We start from the raw sequence: 19,698 nt of genomic DNA, 5'->3' as shown, positions 1-19,698 counted from the left end.
TTTTGCCTCATTTCTCTTTTCCTCTCATTACAGATTCATCTCTCTGCTTCTCTCTGCCTCCCACTGCTGTGTGACAAATCCCTTTTAAAATAACGCCAGTGACTCACCCAGTGGATACTGTATTCCATTTATACGTACCTTTTTTCCCCCAAGGGGCATGAAGAGTTTCACAGATATTCAGCCTTATTTTTACCTCGTTCTTGTAAGAGGATTGACTGTCAGGGGGAAGAGAAATGTAGATTGGGTTTTTGTCTGAATCACTTGAGTATGAAGGCTGCTAACCAATTTTTCACTTTTCCAGGTCCTTCCTCCTTGCCTCCCTCTCCTAGGTGCTTGTAACTTTTCTCAGGATTTATTAGTAACCACACCAGAAGTTAGACCAAAATCATACCAAGCAGGTGTACTCTTTCTTACCCAGTCCCTTACACAGGACCCCTCGGAGCTGGTTCAAGCCCTCTAGCCATTCACTCTCATACCCAGTGAGCAACCAGGCCGGTCCAGCCCCATCTGGCCTCTTCACCCAATTACCACTGCTGTGACAAGACTCAGGCTGGCAACTCTTCCAACATGAACCAAGGCAATGATAGCCTGACGATCCTTAGCACTCTCGACCATTTTCCATATTCTTCCAAGTTGTTGTTCTCCACCCCAGATCTGAGTAAGTTGCTCCTGGGCCCATCTGTTAAAAATCCTACCCTTGGCTGGGCACAGTGGCTCATGCCAAGGTGGGAAGACTACTTGAACCCAGCAGTTCAGCGCCAGCCTGGGCCACTTAGGAAGACTTTGTGTCTACAAAAAATAAACTAATTAAAAACAAATTAGCTGGGGAGGGATGATTGCCAGAGTCCAGGAGGTCTAGGCTGCGGTGAGCCATGATCATGCCACTGCCCTCAAGTCTAGGCAATAGAACTAGATGCCCCCCCAGCTCAAATAAAATAAAATAAAATAAAATAAAATCCCAATCTGTCGTGGTACTCAGACCTTCCCAATCTGGCCTCAAGCTCTCTTTCCTCTGTGATCCCTAAGCTCCATAACCCACCCATCCCAGAAAGAGGCAGTTCCCCATGGGCCTTGAGTTCCCTGCTTCTGTGCTTTCATTCATGTGGGCCCCTGTGGCAGCAGTGCCCACCCAGGGCTCTCTTCCTCGCAAACTCCCTCTTATGTACACTTTTTATGTTACCTCTTCTGCAGAGCTTTCCTAACTTCCCCAGGGTGGGTTTAAGTATCCTCTCTTCAGGATTTCCCTAACTTTTTATGATACATGTAAGATAACATACATCAACAAAAACTTATTGGAAGTCTAGAACGTCCCAGGCACTAAGTATGTAGACATCAAAGTCACAGTGCTTACCCCACTACTACGTAAAACAGAACATAGACACAGATAAAATGGTACTTCAAGGTGATACAAGCAATAATAGAGGCAGGCCTAGGGGCTAAGTGGGCACATTGGCAGGGCCTCCTCTGGGCTGGAAAACTCAGAAAGGTCTCCAAGGAGACCCCTGAGCTGGGCCGTCTGGAATGCCCAAGTGGGGGTGACTCTGGCCACTGTCATGGGCTTCATGACAACAAACGAGATACTGTGTCCATATGCTAGGTGGGTGCTCAACAGACATTTAGGGCATTGAATAAATCAGAAAAGGCTTGGCCTGTGGATATCTGGAATCCCACCAATACCAAGTTTATTGTTCTTCAACCCTGCCTCTTTTTTTCCTCTCTGTGATTGGCTCCAATTTTGCTCCCAGGGATCCAACCTTAGCTTGGCTAATGAGTAATGCAAATAACAAAGTGATTTTCATACATGCTATTTTCCCCTATCCCAGTCTGGTTCCCTGCAGTCAAGGAAATTGGTGAAGAGAAACATGTCCCATGGCCTTTGGCAGGTGCGGTGAGCTACACTGCCACTGTTTCAGTCATTCATAGCTAAAATGCTCCCTCTCACTAAGCAACAAAGTGTCATGAAGAAAAGTGTGTTGCACCACATCAGGCCAAGCATGAAAGTCACAGGTCCAGAGGCACCTCCCAGTTGGCTTCCTGGCTCCTCTCTCACTCTCTCTACTCCATCTTCCTCCCAGGGTCATTCCCTACAGCCTTTGAATCGAAGTACTTACTCTGGTCTGGCAGACAGCGACCTTCGTGGTATTTCCTCTGCTTCCCCAGCATCACTTTTTGCTCCCACTTCCATCACCATCTACCCTTCATGCCATCCTTCGGCACCATGTTGAAAATATCTGCCTACTTGTGCAATTCCACTGATGCAAGTTCCTGGGAGTTGAGAACCTGGAGGTCTCACCACTGCATTCCAGCACCCAGCAAAGCATCTAGAGGCATGCCATAAGTGCATGTTGGGTGAGTGAGTAAATGAAAGGAAGGCTCCAGTTCCCGAGGAAAGGGAGACAAGGAAAGGTTTTACCAGAATGTAAGCTCTGAGAAAGCAGGGACTTTGTTCTACTTACAGCTGTATCTTCAGTCTCTAGCACATAATAGACCCTCAGTAAATATTTATGGAATGAATGAAGTAGGTAGGTTAGATAATGAAGTAGGTAAGTTAGATAATTATGTAGTTCTGAATAATCTCGTTACATATCCTTTACATATGGTATGGTCTATGGGAACTGTCCTCTGAAGAGAGGAAGACACTGTGACATAGTTATCAACATCTTGAAGCTCCCACAGTTCAAATCCAAACTCTACCCCTCACTGATCAAGGGACCTTAAGAAAGCCAGTTAATCTTTTGGGGCCTCAGTTATTTTCTCTTTAATTAAAGTCTAAATGAGTTAATGAATAGCTCATTCGTTAATTGAGGTTTAAATGAGTTAATGTTTGTAAAGTGAGAAAATAGTTCCAGTTACATAAAAATAAAGCTAAGTATTTGTTATAAAAAATAGAACAGTCTTACAAAATAAAAAGTCAAGTATGGCCTAGATCCTTCCACACATCCTATTATTGTCTCATGTAAATCCCTAGAGTCTGGGAGACATTCGGGAAACACAAATACATAGCTAAACCAGGAAACTATTTCATTCATCTTTTGTGACTTTGCTATTTTTCACCTCTCATAAAGTAAGAGTTCTATTCTTACTAATGTCTTGTTTTCTTTAAAAATAATCTTTGAAAATTATTGTAGGCATATAGCAATGAACCAGGATAGGAGACCCAGCTTTTGCTAGGAGGCAACTTTTAATGGTTTCGGCTCAATTCCACTAGATGTATGACTAGAATTTAGCTGATTCCAGCAAGCTTCCTTCAGGTGCCCTCTGCAAAGTATTGATACTGCATGTTCCCTCAGGACTAGACAGCAGCTGGTACTTTTCTCCTTACTTAAAACTACCAAGATAAGGTCAGTTCTTCCTGTTTAGAGTCAGATAGAACAAGTTGTATATGTCATTAGCTACTTAGAACCGTAGCATGAAACAAATGAGCACTTTAATGAGAAAGCATGGGTCTGGGGTGTTGAGCGACCAGATGAACATTTAATTAAAAGTTTACTGCAAACTGTGATCACATCAAGAAATGCTCCATGCGACAGTATTTGGTGCATTAAAAGCATGTGGGCAGTAAAGCATAACTTGTATGATAACTAGAGTAATGGCAACCACAGAAATCACAGTCAAGCGATGAGATTATTGCCCAGTTGAAAAGATGTTGGTTTTTACTTGATTAAGGTTTCTTTACACCCAAAACCTAACTTTTGCTAATCAGACAAATGAAAGAAATGATGAGTCTTTTCTTTGATAGGAGATCAAAATAAAACCAAGAAGGGTAAAAGAATTCACTCGAGATGAAACTTGAGTGAAGGCACTTTTTGAGCAGTGGACCCTCAGAAAGGCAACTCAGTGATAGTTGGATTTTTTTCTCCCTTATTCTATAGATAGAACTTTATTATAAAGGTAAGTTGAAACAGATCTTGAATTGTTGCCATCTTCACAGTTGTAACTGGAAATTCATGGAGAAAGAACCACTGCAAACTGGAACATAAGAGGGATGATTATAGCTTTCATCCCTGTTAACACTGGCTGACCTCCTGCCCCCAATGGATACCATCAAAGAGAGGTACAGTGAGGAAAGAAATAGAACATAGATGATATATCACCTTTCCCAGCATACAATGAATAGACTATGGAACTGTTCTTTATAATAAATATTTATTCATTAAAGCATCTAAATGAATATTCAAGACATTAAAAAATAAAAATACAAAAGAATAGTTTGATTCATGCAGCACGTTCAGAAGAGGTACGTATAACCTACTTAGTCCATGGACTTATAAAGTGAAAAGAACTGGCTGGCTAGCAAAGGAACAGGTTATCAGAAGACCACTACCCCCTCAGGGTCACTGTTGTGTTGGTAGACTGCTGGGTTCCTGTTGGCTTGGTCTGGATTGTGTTTCTTCTGGTGTTGGACTTGCTGTCTATGTTCTTGACTGCTTCTTTCACCCAGTTGACTTGTGGATCAGCACAGACTTTTAGGCCACGTCTGGTAATAAAACTGCAATGCAAGCAAAAGATAGGCAACATTAATCATGTTTTCAAAGCCTCCGGACTAGGAATTCAGATCAGACTGGACATGAAGAGATCTTGTGCAGAAATTACTGGGAGCAATAGTCTTTCAGGAACACAAGACCATAAATAAACACATTTCTTCTGCCATCTAGTTATAAAGAAGAAAGTTTCGCAAGTCGTATGCTGTCTCTTTGTTCACCATGATTCATAGGCTCCTTTTCTCATCAGTGCTACCAAATGTCATAACCAAAGAACATTTGAGGCCATCTAGTTCCATTATTACATATTCTCCTCAAACATACTCATCTTATTTTTTGGATCAAAGGTGATTCCTGTTTTTAATTTCTTAGGGTGAAGGTTGCAATTATGTGTTGGGAAGAGCTGCTACTTCTAAATATGAGATCCTGGAAAGAGATGGCACCACCTAGGACTCTTTTCCTTGAGATGTAGCAACTGATAAAGTATGACACTCTGCCTAACTCCAGCCCTAAATACCCACCCCAGTGTGGCTATGCAGGCAAATCCTACCCTGGGCCAGCCAGCTCTCAAACCTGCCCTCAGAGCTGGGCTCAGTACTCCTCTGGCTTCCAGTCAGACTCTTCTGCTAAGTTAAGTCAGAAAGGAGGACTTTTATTCTTTACTTGGTGGCCAGATATTTTCAATAATTACTATTTGGTGGGGCTACATGATTAATATGGAAAAATAAAAGGGCTATTGGCTAAGTGTTCCTCCATGCTGACTTATTTTTCCTGAGAAGGGAAGCATTTCTATCTGCTATGTTTCTATTCTTCTCTGTACCTACCAAACCCAGCTTTGAGAAAGACAAACTCACATTACTGCCTTCATGGAGCCCTCCTTGATGGTGTAGGTCTTGATTCTGTTGACTGGCAGTCGCTGGGTAGTTAGACTCACACAGATACTCTTATCTGGGACTTCACTTCCCACACCTGGTGAAGAGAAAAAGCAGAGAGAACAAAAATAAAGCAAACTATATATAAATGATACAAATAACAATAAAACAATTATCAAGTTCATGGGAACAATCACCTGTTAAATGACTCTAAGAGTGTTATAAGAATATCAGGACTTTTGCTCCTTTTGGGGGGAGATGACTCACTGGCATCCTTACTTTCTTACACATTATAGATTCTCAGTACATGTTTAATTAAACAAGTAAATCAATAGTAATGTTCCAGGAATTTAATACTGAGAGAAAATAGCAAGCTGATATCCCCTCTCTGTGTCCATTTTCATCAAGACACCTGTGATGGCTAGCAGATGCCCCAGTGACATTCATTAATTTATTCATTTATACAATCAACTATCTTCTGAGTGCTTGTTGAGTCCCACGTGCTTAAAGCACTAATTAAGGCAGACATCGTCCCTGTTTTCATGGAAAACATCTTCCAGTGAGGGGGTCAGGCAACAAACAGGTCAAGAGAGAAGGTGATTTCAAATAGGGAAGAATGTTCCAGTGTTCTAAATGAGATAGCAAAGAGTCATGTGGTAAAGAGTAACTTGAATATTGCAAGGCAGTATTCAATAGGGGAAAGCAGCTGGCCTTTGACTGAATAATTAAAGAAAGGAATTCTCATTTTAAATGGTAAAATGTGAGAAGTATAAAGGGAGTGGTTCCTAAGGTATTCATCCTCAATAGCAATGGCCCACTGGGAATTAAGCTGTTAAGTTTAGAGAACCATCTCTTGTAGCAGAAGGGAAAACAACTTGGGAGAGTTAACACTATTAAGGGTTTGGCGAAATCTAATCACAGTTTCTAAGTTCTGATACTCTCCTTAGCTGTAGAGACTGGACTTTGCTCTCGGAGAAACAGGCAGTTCAAAAGGCATTTAAAGTAACCACTGATAATGACCAATCTTTATCTGTAGTGTTGTTGTTATCAGAAGGCATTTTTTAAAGCAGAGAACTAAACAAAAGGCATTCACTGATTTTGCTTTTCTTTGTCATTACCGCCCCTTTCCATCACTCTCAGTGCCAGCCTGCACATGTTTACCTGCTACCTTTGCCAATTTGTTTTTAATGCTGAGCTGTTTTGAAGCCTTTGAAAGAGGAAAATCTGGGGTGGTTTTTTTTTTTTTCTGTTTTTGTCACGACTTAAGAAACAAGGTTTTTCTCTGTGAAGTATCTAACATGGACTCCCAAGACCCAGAAAATCTTATTGCACTGTACTGTAAACCATAAAACCTTCTCCTTATTCTTAGCTGTGTCTGTGTGCCTGTATTATTCCATACGGAGTCAACTTCACTCAAGTTGCAGAGTTGAGTCAAAGCAGAGATTGTTTTGCCCACTGTTTTACACAAGGAACTGAGCACAGTGGGGCTTTAGAGCTCCTTCAAGTAGCAAACATGGGAATGTGAGGCAAGTGTCTGCAGCTCTCCTCAGCCTCTAGCAGTATCGTTATCCCACCCAGATCCCGGCTTCTGCCAAATGGTACACCTGTCGTCCAAGCCAAAAACCAGCCACAGATCAGCACTTGGCCTCCCCTGGCAGTCAATGTTTATGTTCCAGTGGTGTTTTTGTTTTGTCCACGATTTCACGGAGTTTCAGGACTTTGCCACCTTTCTTTACAGACCCCCTTGGCCATCCATGATCAGGTTATGATATTATAGTCTAAGTAATAAGTCTGCAAATTAGAATACAAATAAGTCTACAGATTCACTCCAGCCAGTAGGAAAAGTAATCCATTAAGAAATATCTGTTGAGCCGGGCTCAGTGGCTCAGCCTGTAATCCCGCGCTTTGGGAGGCTGAGGTGAGTGGATTGCCTGAGCCTGTGGGTTCGAGACCTGCCTGGGCAACTTGGCGAGACCTAATCTCTACAATAAATCAAAAAAATTAGCCTGGCGTGGTAGCTCGCCTGTAGTTCCAGCTACTTGGAAGGCTGAGGCGGAAGGATTGCCGGAGCCCAGCAGGTCAAGGCTGCGGTGGCCGGGAGCGGCCACTGCACTCCAGTCTGGGCGACAGAGTGAGATTCCAACTCAAAAAAAAAAGAAATATCTGTTGAATGCTCAGGTAAAGTTGAGCATTTGAGTTTATCTGAACCTCGCCTGGCTATGTTTTGCAGGTTTATTTAATTGTGTATAAGGTGCTGATCTCCCTGTTCACACTTATTATTTTATGATGTCTTACAAAATTTTCAAAAACATTTTTATAAATAGTAACATTCATGGCAGTTATAATTGAGTCCCTCACATACTTGAAGGTAATATTGATTTTCTGAAAATGAAAGTATGAGCTTCCAGTCATCTTTGGTTTTTTTAAAATAGAAAACATTGATTTGTTTCAGAACAGTCATTCTCTAGTGCATCCCCACAGCATGACTGAACACTCAAAGACTGAAAATTTATCAAGAGCCACATTAAGTGGGCAAAAGCAGCAAATACATTAATAATCATCACCACCATTCCATAGCTAACATTAATCAAAAAAGGGAAATCTGATGTGATTCAATCAATCAATCAATCATAAGATTTATTCAGCTTTAATCTTAGGTGAGCATGTCTATTATTATATTCAATTCAGTGATAAATAAGCATAGGCCCTGAGTGGTTAAGAAATGTATCCTGAATCACCTAGTTAGGAAAGGCAGGAACCCAGATACTAACCAAGTTCTCTCTGTCTTGGGAGTCTACAAAGTACCCTATAGTTGAAATCATCGTTCCTTTTTTTGCACATGGGAAATTTGAGGCTTACCTTGGGAAAGCAGTTTTCTCCCTTCAAAATCTGAGTCAAACCCCAAACGTGTGCCCACTTGCCTCCTGTCCCTGTTCCTTATCTCATAGACCACTTCTCAACTTACCTTCCACGACGTATGCAGTGAGACAGCAGATGCCAAGGCAGGCCAGGATGAGAAGTCTCATGGCTGAAGTCCTGTGAGCTGTGCAGGGAGAGAGTGAGGGCTGGGTTCCTCACAAGCCTCTTTTATTCCTCCAATGGTCAGCGTGCTTCCTGTGGTGAGAAGGGGCTTTCGTGGTGACTATGGAATCGTGGAAAGTCTGTGTAGCACTAATGCTTTTTTTCTTCTTAAAAAAAAGTTCCTTTGCCCGGTTCATACTAACCCCACACCTTGTGGCATTTTCTTCTTCTCCTGTGGTTAATGTGTCAATGAAACCAAATGTACACACAAAAGAAACTGTAGCTGTCTTAACTCCTACCACCAATCTACATTCAGATCTTCCACTGTAGACAAGCCCCAAGGTTGTATGGCCTAGCACAGGAACAGTGTAAAGGAAACAAGGTGGGGTGGTCACTGCAGTTCATGCCGCCTACCTCACGTGACACCCACCGTGACATGGGAATTCCACAGCCATGGATCATGAGCCCCTAATGTCACTCTGTGACTCCCTAGAGGGACAAAGAGATGCTGCTGCCACACTGAGCTTCTCATTCTTTTGCTTCCTTTTCTTCTCATTTCTCTCCTCTACCTTCATTCAAACTACTTCCATTTCTTTACAACAGTCTCCTCAGGTACTCAAGACACAATTAGATAATTGTTTTGAACATATCTATACATATATGTTTGCTTTATTGCAAATTAATATACACATTTTTAAAAAGCTTTTGAAAAATTTCCCATACCTACTTTATTTTGGACAAAAGATAGAGAAAATTATCTATAATCTTACCATTCTGACAATTTTCGTTTTTAATGTTTTTTTCCAGTGAACTCTATTGGCATATATGTGTTCATATAATTGTTATCATTATAAACAATATTTTAACACCGATTTTAATATCTTTCCATATTTCTTTCATCTTCATGTTTCTACTTTGAGGGAAATATATACACAGGCACATCAAACCATTTTATTACAACTTATTGTCAAATAGATCAGAGGTCCTTAACCCATGAACCACAGACCAGCACAGGTCTGTGGCCCATTAGGAACCGGCTACACAGCAGGACGTGAGCAGCAGACAAGTGATCAAACTTCATCTGTATTTACAACTGCTCCCCATCACTCACATCACTGCCTGAGCTCTGCTTCCTGTCAGATCAGCAGTAACATTAGACTCTCATAGGAGTTGGAACGCTATTGTGAACTGCACACAGGAGAGACCTAAGTTGCATGCTCCTTGTGAGAATCAAATACCTGATGATCTGAGGTGGGGCTGAGGAAGCGAAGCTCGTGCTAGGAAGTGGCTGCAAATACAAATTAACATTAGCAGTGAGGCCTGACTGCACATTCTTCTGCCAACCATCCAATTGTCTTCCATGAAATCGGTTTCTGATGCCAAAAATGTGGGGACCACTAATATAGATGCTATCTACAAGGTCAATTTCATTAATATACACTGAATCATTTCTCTTTAATAACCAGGAGTAGGATTACTGGGGAAATCCATACACTCATCTTTATAGCTCTTTTTTTGTTTGTTTGTTTCCTTTAATTTGCAAGGTTCCCAGTAGGACTTGAGTATATTGATTGAACTGCAACTTTTCTGGTACTCAGTTAGTGGTGATTATTTATCGTACATAGGTATCTATAAAATATATTTATTAAACGCATGCATAGTGAAAAGTTTTGCCATTGCTGTTAGAAATACAAATGTATGAGAATACATTTTTAAACTTCAGAATGGCTCCTTAGTGATCTCTACCTTTCTATGCCATAGTCCTTAAACTCTGGACACATCTTCCATTCAAATTTGCTTTCCTCCTATTACTCCTTGACATGAAGTAATGTGTCCTTATCCATCCAATTCCCGAATACAGACATGTGGGGATCCTCTTAGACTCATTGCTATCCACTCATAAGGTTTTCTTAGCCGAACTGGACTAGGTATGCCTTTTCAGTAGCTTTCCAAGATGTCTCCTTCTCTCTTTTCTCACTGTTCAATGTGGGCCACCATCATCCCTTGTTGGGCCAATGGCAGTAGACCAACTCGTTTCCCAATTCAAGGTCTCCTCTCTTCCAATCTATTCTCCACAGTAGTGCCAGAGTGACCACTCGAAAGCATCGTTCTAATCATGCCATTTCCCTACTGAGGACCTCTTCTGCTAACCCCCATTGCCTACAGGATTCACTTCAAATCTTTCCTTGTCATGTATAAGAATGTTCAGGGTCTAGCACTGCTTTTCCTTTCAGAGTTACCTTTCCTCCATTCATTCACACACTCCCAAACTTCTATTCTGAACAAACATGCGTGCAGTCAACCACTGTGCCACCCTCTTTTATACTCCCTACATGCTGCTTCTTTTACTGGAGCGCCCATGCCAGCTCCCTGCATAGTTGCTTACAAACTCTTCCTCTGTATGTACGTTTTCCTGAATTCTTTAGATAAAATTAAATTGTGCCATCCTTCACGCTCCCTTAGAACTTTGTTCTCACTACTGTCACTAATCTCACTGTATTAACCTACTCCGTTGCTATATCTCCCACTAGAAGGCAGGCTTCTCGAAAGTAGAGAATTGCCTTTGTTATCTCCAGGTCCCTGGCACTAGCAGAGAGTCTGGTATGTAGTAATTGCTCAGTAAGGTTTTTAAGTAAATAAATTATTTTTTTTAAAAGCAAAATTACAGCAATTGTGCATTAAGTGTAAATGAGCGACTAAAAACATCAAGCCATGCTCCATGACATTGATCTGGGCAAATGATTATTTTGGATAAGATACCAAAAGAACAGGAAACAAACAAAAATAAACAAATGGGATTTCATCAAACTAAAAAGCTTCTGCACAGCAAACGAGACAATCAAGAGTGACAAGTGAGAAGACAACCTGCAGAATGGGAGAAAATATTTGCAACCATACATCTGATAAAAGATTATTTTCCAAAAGTATATAAGAATATATAAGATACATAGAGAATATATGATATGTGTGTAGAATGTGGAAGATATATATAGATTATATTCCAAAATATATAAGACATACAAGCAACTCAATAGCAAGAAAACAAATAACCCTATTTTTTAAAAGGACAAAAGACCTGAATAGACATTTCTCAAGAGAAGACATACAAATGGCCAACAAGTCCATGAAAAAACACTCAGTCCCATCAAGAAAAACCCATAATGAGATATCACTTCATATCAGTTTGAAAGGTTATTATCAAAAAGACCAACAATAGCAAGTATTGGTGAGGATGGAGACAGGGGAACCCTCACACATTCTGGCTACTGGTGGGAATGTAAATTAGCACAGTTAATAGGGAAAACAATGTGAAAGTGCCTCCAAAAATTAAAAACAGAGCTATCACAGGATCCAGCAATCCCACCACAGTATATATCCAAAAGGAACGAAATCGAAATCTGCACTCCCATGTTTATTGCAGCATTGTTCATACCAGTCAAGATGTCTACCTAAATGTTCATCAGCAGATGAATGAATGTATAAAGAAAGTGTGGTATGTATACACAATGGAAGACTATTCAGTCAACAAAGAAGGGAAAATCCTGTCATTTGCAACAACATAGGTGAACCTTGGGGCCGCTGTGTTAAGTAAACTAAGCCAGAAGGAAAATTGCTGCATGTTCTCACACACTAAAAAAGTTAATCTCATAGAAATGTGAATAGAATGGTGTTTATAAGGAGCTGGGGTGGTGGTGGAGGAAAGTTGGTCAAAGGGTATAAAATTTTAGTTACACAGGAAGAATAAGATAAGAGATCTATTATTTGTATGGTGATTATAGTAAGCAGTATACCGCATGAAAACTGCTAGAGTAGATACTAAGTGTTCTCACCACAGAAATGATAGCTATGCAAGATAAGGCATATGCTAATTAACTAGGTGTAGACATTCCACAATGTGTAAATATCTCAAAACATCATGTTGTATACACTAAATACATACAATGTCATCTGTCAATTTTTGAAAATAAATAATTAAAAATAAAAACATAAAAGTCAAGAGATTGTGTCTGCGGCTTTCTCATGTTTCCAATCGAATAGACAACTTGATCAATGGTGGAATTTTTATTTAACATATTGAAATAGAATCTGTTAAACTCTCAGAATGGATTGTTCCCTTTCAGATCGTCAAGACATACTTCAAGTCTCTAGTGGAGAAGAACTAAATAACAAACAAGAAAGCAGGAACTTAGTGCAAAGTGGGCTTAAGCAGCTGACAGATGGACATGGGTGGACAACAACCAGTTGAGGAACACCAGTCATAATGAACTTCTTTCATCTTTGACTCCTCTCTTTCTCATAGATGTTATATCCAACCTTTCAGCAAATACTGTTGGTTCCCTGTCTTCAAAAGAGAATCCTACTCCAAGTCAACATTACCTCTCACCTGGATTCATGGATATATGCAACTACCTCCTAACTGGTCTTCCTGGTTCTTGCCCCTTTTCAACTTACCACGCCTGCCAAGGAGATCAATTCAAAATGTAAGTCACGTCATGTCATTTCTCTCCACAAAATCCTTCAATGGCTCCCATTTCTATGAGTTAAATGCAAAGTCTTTACAAGGGCTTACAAGTGCCTCCATGATCATGTGCTCCTCTCCTGTTCACTCTCTGACACCCCCTCCTGCTATTCTATTTCCCTTGTTCTCCACTGTGGTCATATGGTCTCCCTATGTCTCAGACATGTCAACCATGCCTCTACCTCTTAGCCTTTCCATTTACTGTTCCCTCTGCCCGATACTCTCTTCCTTCAGACATAACCTTAGCTCGCTACCTCACCTCCTTCAATTCTTTGTTCAAAGGCTGCTCTCTCATCATGACTTTCTCTGATTACCCAATTTAAAACTGCATACACACATCCATCCTGGTATCATTTGATCTGTTTTGCTGTTCTGTTTTCACTCATAGCACCCTCAAATATAACAACTACCTACTTGTTGGTTTTTTTACTGTCCGCCTTTTTCCAGAATTGTTTTCATTGCTGTTTCCTCAGAATCCAGCACAATGCCTGACATGAAAGAGCTGCTCAATTTATAAATCCAGAATGAATGCAAGTGCACATAAGTGTGTAATTGCATGAGTGTGTAAGCATCATATGTGCATGCAGACACTAACCTCTACACCTGCAAAGTGTTAGCCCTCTGGAACATCAGCACTGCTCACACACCCAGGACAACAGAATGGAGTGGGAACATTCATTTTTGAGAGAAAGCATTCACTGTTGAGGGAAGGAAACAGAAACATGAGGGGTGCAAGTAAAGGAAGCTCAGTGTGTTTTCTCTTATGAATTTCTGGTCTGAATACATTGATTCATCTGAAAAAATTACTCTGTACTTCATCATACATAATATGTAATCCATGTAAGGATTTATTCTTCTGTAGAACACGTTTGTGGAATTTTTCAATTTTTATTAGGCAATTTTCCTTGTTCTTGTTAGCATGTAAGAATGTTTTATGTATTTGCCTTACTAGTTGTCATAGGTCCTGTAAATATTTTCTCAGCTTATAGCATGTCTTTTCATTGTTTTTATGACATCTTTGATGAACAAAACATATAATTAAATATATTTCAATTAATTTTTAGACATTAAATATATTAATTTAAATATCTTTTAAAAATATATTTAAATTTGTTTCTATTTTATTTGATGGTCATTGTTTTTTGTGCTTTAATAAATTATTCCTTTCCCCAAAGTCAGAAAAATATTTGCTTCTGTTTTTCTACTAAAAGCTTTAAAGTCTTGCATTTGACATTTAAATATTTAACCTAGTTTCTAGTGTTCATTTCTATATGTAATGTGAGAAAGAGACTCAGAGACTTTCTTCTCTATATAGCCAAATTTTCTAGCTCCAGTTTTTGAATTGTTCTACATTTTCCCACACAGCCTGTCATATAGCAAGACTCCAAAAACAAAGGCATCTGTCTCAGAGTCCCTATTCCACTCCATTTGTCAATCTGTCTAGCCCACACAAGCACCATTCTATCTTGATTATAAATTAATTTTAGTTTTTATTAGGGCAAGCTCTTTTTTCTTGTTTTTGTTTTTTTTTCTTCAGAAATATCTCATCTTAAGCTCGCTTGTAATCATGCAAATGGAATTCAAGGTCAGGCATGGTGGTTCACACCTGCAACCTCAGCCAAGGTGAGAGGATTACCTGAGCCCAGGAGTTTGAGTCTAGTCTGGGCAACATGGCAAGACCCCATGCCTCCAATAAATAAATTAAAATTAGTTCAGTATGGTGGCAGACACCTGTAGTGCCAGCTACTTGAAAGGTTGAGGGGGAAGTTGCACTCCAGCCTGGGAGACAGTGAGACCCTGATTCAAAATAAAAAATAGGAGGAAGTCAAGACTACAGTGTGATCCCATTTTATTCCCATTCAAAATGGCCAAAATTAAAAACTCTGATAATAATACTGTGATAGCAAGGATACGGAGCAACATATATTACCCATGGCTTTAGAAATTGGCATATAACACCTTGAAAAGAAGTTTGGCATTGTTGTCTAAAGCTGAACATTTGCATACCATAAAGATCCCGAAATCCTGCCCCTAGATATATATTTAGAGAATTTCAAAGGGAAGGAGCAAGAAATGTTCAAGGGCTTAAGTTGGGGGTAAGTTAACAGTGGTGCATTACACAATTTAGTTAATTGGCTAGAAGAGGGTCATGTGTAGACTAACGATATATAATTGTTAGATTGGACCAACACAGTAATCAATGCAGACATTCCTAATCCACTTTCACCTTCAGATAATACCTTTCCCTACAACCTGGGCATCCCTTTCTTCCAGTTGCAGGATAAAGAATGAGAGAGCATGGAACAGGCACACCTGTTCCAACTAGAAGTGACATGTATTTCATTGGTGACAACCAGTTATCTGGTCCTATCTGGATGCAAAGACAGAGTGGAATGGGGAATAGGATTGCATCTGGGAAGTGTAATCAGAATCCATGCCTGGAATGTAGAGCAGATGAGGTCTAGCCTGCCTGATATCACTAAAAGGTGATGATTAACCCAAGTGTGCACTTGAGGTTCAATTTTTTCAAAGATAAAAATAAAAGAAAGATTACTGTGATTATTTTTCTTTAAAGCATGCTCAGCGCACATCTCTTAAATTGTACTTAAGTTTTTTCCTAAATTAAATTAATTTTCTTGTATTTTTCTGATTAAACAAAACCAGTATGATTATTGTAAAGAAAATTCAGATACTATAGAAAAAGTTTGTTTTGTCTTTTAATAAAATTCACCCCAAGCCCACTACCCAGAGATAACCACTTTACCACTATTGTTGGACCTTCTTTCAAACATCTTTGTAGGTAAATATTCCTATATGTACATAATTTCAAACTCTTTCTACAACATTAATTGGCTGTAGATTTATTGCATGTTTGTAATGTACAATACATTACATTTGTAATGTGTGTGACTTCGTGCTAAGCGCTGAAGAGAATTAACCCATTTAACCCTTAAAATAGTATAACATAAAATGTCCACATTTTATCGATGAGAAAATTGAGGTTTAAAGAGGTTAAGTAATTCATTTGCAATCACAAAGCTCACTGATGATAGGCAAAGATTCAAACCCAGGTCTGCCAGACTCCAAGCCCAAGCTACTAAACAGACCCTATATTGTCAGATATTCCGATACACTACTAATCCCCTCCTGATGGGTTCTTACATGATTTCCTTTTCTTTTTCCAACCCTAGACCACACAGCAATGAGCATATACATGTCCTTGAACTTTTTATATTTATTTGTGACTCTCTTTGGCATATGTTTTTCCAGGAAGCTTACTCAAGACAGTCTCTCACTTTGCACATCTTTCTAAGAAAACAATATGTTTTCTTAGAAAGATGTGCAAATCTTAAATGTGTAAAACTGAAGCTGACTGGCAGATTAATGCCACATAAGACAACTCTCAAGTCTTATTGCTTGCCAACTGATCTACAAAACCAAACTCATAATATGAAAGTCAATTTCTGGGTATCGATGTAAAATATACAAAATTGTGGCTTACAGTAAGGTCAAAATGGAACCTAATTTACACTCCAACCAATAAAGCATGACCAATAAGGCAGACCAATACTGTGTTTTATCAGTCACTTTAGCCATTGCAAATTTATGGGTGATAGATTATAAGCTATACCTCATTGCTATTCAATTTCAACTGCTTTGACTACTAGTGAAGTTGATCATCTTTTATGAATTGCCTTTGCATAATATTGCCCATTTTCTTTGGAATGTGTGCCTCTTCCTTCTTTGCCTTGTGAGAGGGCTTTTAACACAGCTGTTTTGCCATTAAACTTCCAAATTATAGTAAAGCTAGTAACACAGAAAAAGGGTCCCTTGTATATACTTGTTTACTCGATTCTGACTTTTAACAAGAACTACATATCCTTCCTACAAACCTCAAGAGTGGTAAAACAGAAAACCTCTGCTTTAAAGAAAGGGAAATAAAATATTTTCGTTTTCCTACTTCTTGCCTGAGATCTAGTCCAAGGAGTTCTACAAGACGTAAAAGTATCCCGTAGCTCTGACATTTCGGGAGTGACACTCATCAAAACACTGACAAATTGAACACTGCTTATTTTGTCAAAGCTTTTCTACTATGTGTCCCTTACTTATTAAGGAGGTGAGTTATCACAAAGAAACACCACTGAAAAGGGAGGAAAAGAAACTCTAAACCCTGGATACCAGGAGAGGTTCTATTATAAGCTAGTTCTGAGGAATCAGCCAATTATTTGTGACTTTCAGTCACTCAATGCCTCCATCTTTATATTGAGGATAATATTCGGCAGCCTCAAAACTATGGTAGAAACTGGTAATGTTATGTCTGTAAAATACTCAGTAGCGAGATAATTTACAAATTACAAGTCTAATTTGTAATCACGTCCTTTCTCTTTTGTCATGTAAATTAGACCACAGAGTCTGCCAGACAATAATGCAATTCAGGAAATGAAATTAAGGAAATTGGGGAGATGTGGCTGCATTTTGATCTTCAAGTTTAGGTTAATTAAAAGTCAAAACAGGGAGACAGAGAATAGCATCTAATGTGACTTAAGCCAGTGGCCCATGCATACTCCCAGAGATTTGAAGCAGAGTTTAGCAGGTACTGCAAGTGGATGCTGTGAAAGTAAGTGAGATTTCTACTCTGATTATTTTCAGTTGCCACCAATATCCCTCCTGGTCCAAAGCAACACTCCCATCAGCTTGACCGAATATCTGAAGTCCTTCCATTAAAATAATTCACTGGAAGTTATTCATTCATTCACAAAAGCAGTTCTTACTCTGTGTAAGACATTATCTTAGAAACAGGGGGAAATAAAAAATTAGGCCTGATTCATGATCTGGTGAATAATATATATACATGTACATATATATAATGTTCACCACAACTTGGCAAGTGCTATAGCGACTTAATCAATTACTTGAAATAAACATTGAATCTGTAGGAGCCATATTCTGGAATAAACAAGGCATAGACTCGATCACAGGCATTAATGTTGGACAGTGATTCATATACTGATAACAGATGGTCACCGTGTGAAGCAAAGAAGGCAACTGGAGGTGTGCCCAGGGAGTCTAAGTTCTGAAGGAGAACAGTGGTATAGTTGGAGTTACCATTGTTTCCCAGAGTGCTTTATACCAGACACTAGTTCTGCAAGCTGTTCTATGTAAAAGTAGTTGGTGGGGGGGAAGCTTCATTTCTAATAAAACTGGGAAAGAGAGAGGCGGCAAGATGGCGACCGGGCAACCCGGTGTCTGAAGCCCTCTGCAAGGGAGATCTGCAGTGGGTCTCTGACTCTCGCCCCCGGGAGGCTGGGGACCCCAGCATTGCAGCCTGCTCCTCAGACAAAGTTCGGCCATCGCTATCACTGGAACATCGCAAGGACTGGACAGTTTTACTGCATTGCACTCTCCCGCCGCTGCCGCAGCCCCTCCCCCCACCAGCGCTCCCGCCGCCGCCGCCACCGCCGCTGCGGCCGCCGCGGCCTCTGGCACGGGTAGCTCATCACAACCCGGCCGGAGGAGATCCACACCAAACCGCTTCAGGGAAGATCTGCTGGGATCGCTGCCACCGCTCCTGCGATGGAGACTGTCCTGCCCACCCGGCGCGGGGCTCCTGTTGCCTGCTCGGAGGCAGGCAACCATCTTGTTCCTGTCCGGCCCCACCCCCTCTGGGGCGAGCAGATGAGATAGCACCACCTGCTGGCGATTCAAGGTAACAACACCGAAACGGGAGAAACAAGCTTGATAAAGACATAGACCAAACTTCGGAACCGAGGTTATTCTGAACTGTCCTTCACAGCAGATCAGGGGAACTGACCCTAACTGCAAACTAATTTACCAGCTTGAAAAAAAAAACGAGAAATCAGACCTGAAAGGACATTGGACTTAAACGAAATGTCTCAGAGTGTGCTTCATTGATTCTATTAGTTTAATGACTTAATTCTATTCCTACTGTATTGTTCCCTTTTTTCTCTTTTCCTTTTCCTTTTCTTCTCTTTTATTCTGTCTGTGAACCAGGTCTTTGTATAGAGGAACAGCACACTAATAAGGTGGTTGGATAGCTGGTATGCTAGCATCACTATATGTTTTATTTTTGTTTGTATGAGAGTTGGTTCGACTGTAGCGGTGGTCTATTGTTTTTATCTGTTTCAGTATAGGCCTCTCTCTCTATTTGTTGGCACACTCGTTTGTTTCCCCCTTTACTCCTCTATCTCTCCACTCCCCTTTTCAACCCACTATCTGCTCCATTCTTTCCCCTCTGCTAACCACATTTTATTTCAGGGAGTAAACCTACAGCCCCACTGCCCTGGAAAGATTCCAGGGCAGTGGGAAGTGGGTTCCACATTATCCACACGCCTGTCAGCGAATACCAGGACCTGCAGACAGATTTTGAATCACAGCTCTCCCCTTAAGTACATCTCAAAACTGCAAAAAGGACCACCTCCAACCTACAGTGCAACTTCAGAATTGAACAAAGTAAGAGGACGTACATAAAGAATAGGAGATTGAACAAACAGAAGTAAAACCAATCCCTTTACCCCTGAATAACAGAATTAAAGAAGACGGTGACGTGGAGGGAAGGAAAAAGTAAGGAGGGGGGAAAAACCGCACAAATGAAGAAAAACCAAAAGAAGAATATAGGTCTTACACAGACCCCTGGGAGATCAGACAATGAGAAAACAGATTCTGGAACACAGACAATGAAGAGTCCCCAGAATGACTGGCTACATGCAACAAACCCAGACATCAAGACATTAATGGAGAGAATTAAAAAAATTGAGGAGAGACAAGAGGAAAATAGGAAGGAGTT

The 19,698-nt window shown here is 40.2% G+C and overlaps 1 protein-coding gene across 1 annotated transcript; it reads right to left on the bottom strand.

Moving 5' to 3' along the window:
- Window positions 1–4,158: 4,158 nt before the first annotated feature.
- On the bottom strand, window positions 4,159–13,551 carry LOC103261948 (lymphotactin-like). Its single transcript, XM_008059532.2, has 4 exons — window positions 13,489–13,551; window positions 8,319–8,467; window positions 5,336–5,450; window positions 4,159–4,489 (listed from the first exon to the last, which is right to left on the bottom strand). The coding sequence occupies exons 2-4, from the start codon at window positions 8,377–8,379 to the stop codon at window positions 4,321–4,323; spliced, it is 345 nt and encodes a 114-aa protein (XP_008057723.1). The 5' UTR covers window positions 8,380–8,467; window positions 13,489–13,551; the 3' UTR covers window positions 4,159–4,320.
- Between the last annotated feature and the right edge of the window lie 6,147 nt (window positions 13,552–19,698).

The sequence above is a fragment of the Carlito syrichta genome, unplaced genomic scaffold (genome assembly GCF_000164805.1).
Source record: "Carlito syrichta isolate Samal-C Ts95f unplaced genomic scaffold, Tarsius_syrichta-2.0.1 Scaffold304240, whole genome shotgun sequence".
NCBI lineage: Eukaryota > Metazoa > Chordata > Mammalia > Primates > Tarsiidae > Carlito > Carlito syrichta.
Note: the sequence above shows the minus strand (reverse complement) of the source record. Positions and strands in the feature narration are given on the sequence as shown.